The sequence below is a fragment of the Dendrobium catenatum genome, unplaced genomic scaffold, assembly GCF_001605985.2.
Source record: "Dendrobium catenatum unplaced genomic scaffold, ASM160598v2 fragScaff_scaffold_1116, whole genome shotgun sequence".
NCBI classification, from domain to species: Eukaryota; Viridiplantae; Streptophyta; class Magnoliopsida; order Asparagales; family Orchidaceae; genus Dendrobium; species Dendrobium catenatum.
Window position 1 is genome coordinate 788,679 of NW_021319578.1, and position 6,174 is coordinate 794,852.

Genomic DNA, 6,174 nt, shown 5'->3' on the forward strand with positions numbered 1-6,174 from the left:
TATGAAGGAAGGAGGAAGGTCAAGGTAAGTATTTTATAAGGAGAGTGAAGGTATATGGGCACTCAAAAAATATGGATGATTTTTTTTTTATTTCTGATGCTCCATCCAGAATTACATTGCTAGTTCCCAAAAAATTTTAGCTACAAGGAAGTTTGATAAGGTATCCATCTCAATGTATAGAAAGTAAGGTGAGAAATGGAAACTTTGCCTAAGAGCCGATGTGGGATTAAAAAGCCTTCAAGAGTACAATTGGTCCATTGATACAAATGGAGTAGTGAATGCAATCCAGTCAATGAACAGAGGTAAGAAATCTTTTTTTTCTTTAGCCTTTTTAGAACAAACTCCCTGTTTATAATATTAAATGTTTTTTTGATGTCTAATTTGACACAGAAGAACTTCCCTGCTTGTTGTGAAACAATTCATGTATAATTTTATTAGCTAAAGTAATATTATTAAAAGAAATTCTTCTGTTGAAGGAATCCAATTTGGCTAGGATGAATAATATAAGACATGATCAATTTCATTCGATTTGTCAATATTTTGTCAATGATTTTATAGGAAATGTTGTAATTGAAGAATGAACCCAACTTGACTAGACGAGCGTGGGCGGCTAGGAGATTTGAGAGATTCAATCATTAGATGGAAAAAGCCGGAGTTGGGGTACTTTCCGATACAAGTGCCTATGGAGACAAGATGATCATGGGAGATTTTGGTAGCGCGGCAGATGATGGATTCATTCGTGTAGTAGACGCAGTTCTTGTGGAGATGAAAGCAGTAATGATCTGGGGCTTCGTCGGGTCCCTCTGTCGCCAGCCATTCCACAATGTGCTTCAGGTTGAGACCGGTGAACTTAAATAGCTTTTCAAATACTATCTTCGTCTCATTTTCATCCAACGGCTGCATTCTCTCTCTTTTGGTGAAGCTAGGTTTAGGAATCTACATAAAACCTGCTTGGATTTTGTTCTTAGTTCCAACACATTAAGAATTTTTAAGATTATTTATAGGGCAAACAATTTTTCTTTAAATTATAATACGATAGGTCTACCATCAATCTCAAATGTAAATGATGCTTTCTATCTATCTCTCTATCTGATAAGGTGGCAAATAAGTGGAGAAGAAAAACCGTTGTTCTAGTTTGAGAAAGAGACAATAAGTCACATATGATTTGACTTATTAAAGAGCTAATTTTGAATGACTTGTGTGCCAATGTTGAAGCGAAGGGAAATATGTGCATGAAGTAAAGTTGGGATTTATAATATGATTAGATGAGAATATCTACGTCCATTATAACAGTATAGACTTCTCACTATTTATTGGACAATTACATATTAAGTGTGTTGATCTCGGTTTTCGCTCAAGCACTCTCGAGCACCTTCGATCGGCTTAATTAGACCTCGTCGAGCCCAATTCAAACTTGAATCGATTTGAATTGATTTCTATTAGACTCGACCATGATCAGTCGAGCCCGTTTAGTCTATTTCAATCATGATGAGTTCAATTTGACCCGAATCGTCTTTAATTTGATTTGATCAAATTGATCGAACCTAGCCCGATTCTGAATCAAGACAATTTGGATCGAGTTCACATTTAAACTGATCCAATTTTGGCCTTGAATTGAGCCCATTTTCAGCCTAAACCTGAGTCAAACTGGTTCATTTTGATTTAAGCAAACTCCAATTCACTTTTGGTTTAATTTGAATTGATTTCCCAAATCAAGAAATTGCCTCGATGGTCTTGCTCTCCCCGAAATTTGGAACCTGCTGTTGTCAGGCCTTTCAGTCGCATGAGCCCTCGAATGTGAGATCGGTTCGAGCGACTTTTGGTGGGAGCAAAAGGTCGCAGGGCCGGTTTTGGTTTATCGAACGAAGCAGTGCATCAAAAGATGTTTAGAAGGCTTGGAGGAAGCCTTCGGCTCCCTCATTCTGACAAGGTCTCTCTCTCTCTCTCTCTCTCTCTCTCTCTCTCTCTCTCTCTGCTGTTGGAATGGAGGATGCGAAAAGTTTGCTCGGGGAAGGAGTGGACTATGTGCTGCTCATGGTAATGCTGCTACCGCCGCCGCAGCTGCAGTTGGTGGAGGATCGATCGGCCATGGGCTGTTTGAGAAGCTTGTGTCTGCAACAACAATGGATTCATCATCAGGGGCGAGTGCGGTATCCGATTGCTGTACTACTGAATCATCCGAGAACTCGGGCAAGGCTAATGAGCCATTGGAGAACATGGGGAAGAGGCAGTCCCTCATCCCTGCACAGGTTCTTGTTCCATCTGTGGTGAAGTTGTCAAGGGCCATGCCATCACGAATGGCGACTGTTACTAGCGAAGGAAAATCTGGGTTTGTGATACCTGAGGGAAGGGTCCATGGTGGTGGATTGTTGACCCTCCTTGGTGGGAGTATTAGAAATCCTGGGTTTAGTGGGAGGGTCTGATTCTTTGGTGGCTGATAATAGCTATTAAATTCATGTCTATATTGTAGAATTTGGCTTGTATCTATTGAACCTTTGGTGTGATCAGTGTGCGATACGCGACACTCTCAGTTGAATGTGGTCGTGAGAAAAAAAAATGTCTTATTAATGGTGATTGAGAAATAATGTCATGTGTCCTTTTAAACAAAATCATATTATGTAATTGAAGCAGATTTTTCATTTCATGTTTCTGCTTGCGATTATGCTATGTTTTTTTTGTCAGAACTGGTGTTGTTGGCAAACTCATGGGGCATGAGTGGGCCATAAGGTCTATTCTGTGCGGACGTCAAACGCAACTCTATATCCGGATATCAATTAGAATTAGTCATATCGAGTCATGGTACCGAGCTGTATTGACAGTACTGAGCGGTATCGGGCCGCGGGCTTAGAAATCGGACGAGATTTCACTTCCCCACCGTATTTTTTTGAGCTGAGGAGGTTTATTTTAGCGTTCTGTAAATCTCTGGCTCCCTTTGTTAACAAAACAAGTGTTGTCAGTCATGTTGTGTATTAACTTTTTAATGACTATTTCCAAACCAAAAAAAAAAATTTTTAATGACTTGTGCACGTGTCAAGTGATTGGCGCATGCAAAGGCAAATCCTCCGAGTGTAAATAGCATATGCAGATGGCATGGTGCATGCGCATGGAATTGCTTTTCTGTCGTTAATCAAAGAAAGTCTGTTGCACGGATGCATACACTTGCAGAGGTTTGTGGACATGCGGCAATCATGTGCATCTCTTAGTTTTTTTTTAAGCTTAATGTTTTGATATTACTGATAATTTTTTATATGAAAATGTCAACTCATTATTATTATTTTTTTGGATTATGATTTAAGTTCCATAAATTTTCTTTTGGAATTTTAGTACCCTAAATTATGTGATCTTTTCATTATAAATGAATGTTTTAACCTTTTTAAAAATTTTTATTTTTTTTTTCAACTATCTTCTGATCAAAAGATTCAGCCGGAGGCTATTTCCGTTGATCATTAGTGTTGAATTTTTCTTTTCTAAAATTTTCAAGAAATTTGAGGGTATGTGTATGAGAGTAAGGTCAAAATAAATAAAATGGCAATATTTATAGTGAAGAACATAAAAAAGAAAGAGATATATCTATAGCAAAAGATATATTATTACGTCCTATGACCGGACGTAGAGCTACGTTTAGCCGCCAATAACATGTCGCCACGTGCTCTTATTCTTTACCGCGCGGCCCGACGACTTGACCCGGACTGGAACCCGAGCATGTTATGTTCGCGTATTGCGAGGTATTACTTGGCATTTGCTCGGTATTGCTTGGTAATAACGAGAAATACCGCTCTGTGAAGACCAATACCGAGTTGTACCGAATTTTTCTAGAAAAATTCGGTACAACTCGGTATTGATTATTGCCGAGCAAAATCGACCAATACCTAGCAATACCAAGCAATACCTAATAAAATCGAAAAAAATATCGAGCCATCCTGGGTCAGTTCCAGGTCGAGTTGTCGGGGCACGCGGTAAATAGTGAGAACGCGTGGCGCGATTCTACTGGCGGCCGAACATAGAGCTACGTCCTGTGATCGGACCAAATAAAAGTTCGTGGGGCGCCGAACGTAGAGCTACGTCCTGTGACCGGACCAAATAAAAGTTCGTGGGGCTTGAGGCATCTAAAATAACTCAAGACTGAAAGAGCAAGTAGAAGCAACCAGCACAAGTAACATCCCAAAACATATCAGAAAATAATCTATTGGAACACGTAACGTAAGGTTATTACAAATATATTCATGAGAAATGGAAACTTTGCCTAAGAGCCGATGTGGGATTAAAAAGCCTTCAAGAGTACAATTGGTACATTGATACAAATGGAATAGTGAATGTTAGTGATGCAGCCACCAATCCAGTCAATGAACAGAGGTGAGAAATCTTTTTTTAGCTTTAGCCTTTTTAGAACAAACTCCATGTTTATAATATTAAATGTTTTTTTTTTATGTCTAATTTGACACAGAAGAACTTCCCTGTCTGTTGTGAACCAATTCATGTATAATTTTATTAGCTAAAGTAATATTATTAGAAGAAATTCTTCTGTTGAAGGAACCCAACTTGACTAGGATGAATAATATAAGGCATGGCCAATTTCATTCGATTTGTCAATATTTTGTCAATGATTTTATAGGAAATGTTGTAATTGAAGAATGAACCCAACTTGACTAGATGAGCGTGGGCGGCTAGGAGATTTGAGAGATTGAATCGTTAGATGGAAAAAGCTGGAGTTGGGGTACTTTCCGATACAAGTGCCTATGGAGACTACGATCATGGGAGATTTTGGTAGCGTGGCGGATGATGGATTCATTCATGTAGTAGACACAGTTCTTGTGGAGATGAAAGCAGTAATGGCCTGGGGCTTCGTCGGGTCCCTTTGTCGCCAGCAGTTCCACAATGTGCTTCAGGTTGGGACCGGTGAAATTGAATAGTTTTTCAAATACTGTCTTCGTCTCATTCTCATCCAGCGGCCACATTCTCTCTCTTTTGGTGAAGCTAGGTTTAGGAATCTACAGAAAACCCGCTTGGATTTTGTTCTTAGTTTCCAACATATTAAGAATTTTTAAGATTATTTATAGGGCAAACAATATTTCTTTAAATTATAATACGATGGGTCTACCATCAATCTCAAATGTAAATGATGCTTTCTATCTATCTCTTTATCTGATGAGGTGGAAAATAAGTGGAGAAGAAAAACCGTTGTTCTAGTTTGAGAAAAGACAATAAGTCACATATGAATTGAATTATTAAAGGGCTAATTTTGAATGACTAGTGTGCCAATGTTGAAGCGAAGGGAAATATGTGCATGAAGTAAAGTTGGCATTTATAATATGATTAGATGAGAATATCTACATCCATTATAATAGTATAGACTTGTCACTATTTATTGGACAATTAAATATTAAGTGCATAACATCTAAAGGGTAAAAGAGAATGAAAAAAAGTATTAATGCTAACTAGATTTATATGAGAGGATGTTTATGTGATGCTTCTCTTAATGCTTTTCAGTTGAATTTTCTACCCTATAAATGTGTGCATTTTTTTATTGTTCAAAGTATGATCCTTATACTTAGGATATTGAAGTTCATTCTCATCAAATTTTATGTGTTTCCCTCTTAGCCTTCCTTTGATGCTTCCTTTTCCTTGTTCCTTTCTCACTCCTTACCTCTAAATTCACAGGTGAGACTTATAAGTGCTTGAGAAATTTTTCCGCTATTTGCAAAGATGGCAAGTTAAGTAATGAGTGGCAATAATAGGAGTTCATGTGAAAATATGTAGTGGATTGAAAATCTTGCCTGTGTATTAATGATATTTATAAAGAGTAGAGTCCTTGATGTTCAGCTAGGGGTGTCAATATTTGACACGACACGACAACCCGACCCGGAAAATCCGGGTTGGACCCGACCCGTTTGATAAACGGGTCGGGTTCGGGTTTACAGATTTGACCCGTTTGATAAAACGGGTCGGGTCGGGTTGACCCGGCGGGTTACCGGGTCAACCCGAAAACCCATTTAATTTAAAAAAATAAAAAAAAAATTATGTACAAATGAGTTCCCCGATGCTCATCATGGATTCCTCAGCCACTCCATGACAAGCTCCATATCCTTGCTCCGCCCAATGAGATCATTTTTAGGCAAGGATCTGTTTCACGTGCTCCGGCCTCCGTGCAGCTCAAGCTGTTGCTTCTGACGCCCT

At 38.7% G+C, this 6,174-nt stretch overlaps 2 protein-coding genes across 2 annotated transcripts in view; both read left to right on the plus strand.

The window, feature by feature from the left end:
* Positions 1–2,644, plus strand: part of LOC110109765 — a 28,004-nt gene extending 25,360 nt beyond the window's left edge. The window contains exon 3 of the mRNA XM_028698594.1: positions 2,038–2,644. Coding sequence (XP_028554427.1) covers positions 2,038–2,423 — 386 coding nt within the window. The 3' untranslated portion in view covers positions 2,424–2,644. The remainder of the gene's footprint in view (positions 1–2,037) is intronic.
* Positions 2,645–4,736: 2,092 nt separating this feature from the next.
* Positions 4,737–6,174, plus strand: part of LOC110109784 (aldose 1-epimerase-like) — a 7,692-nt gene continuing 6,254 nt past the window's right edge. The window contains exon 1 of the mRNA XM_020840983.2: positions 4,737–4,886. Within this exon, the coding sequence (XP_020696642.2) occupies positions 4,737–4,886 (150 nt within the window). The remainder of the gene's footprint in view (positions 4,887–6,174) is intronic.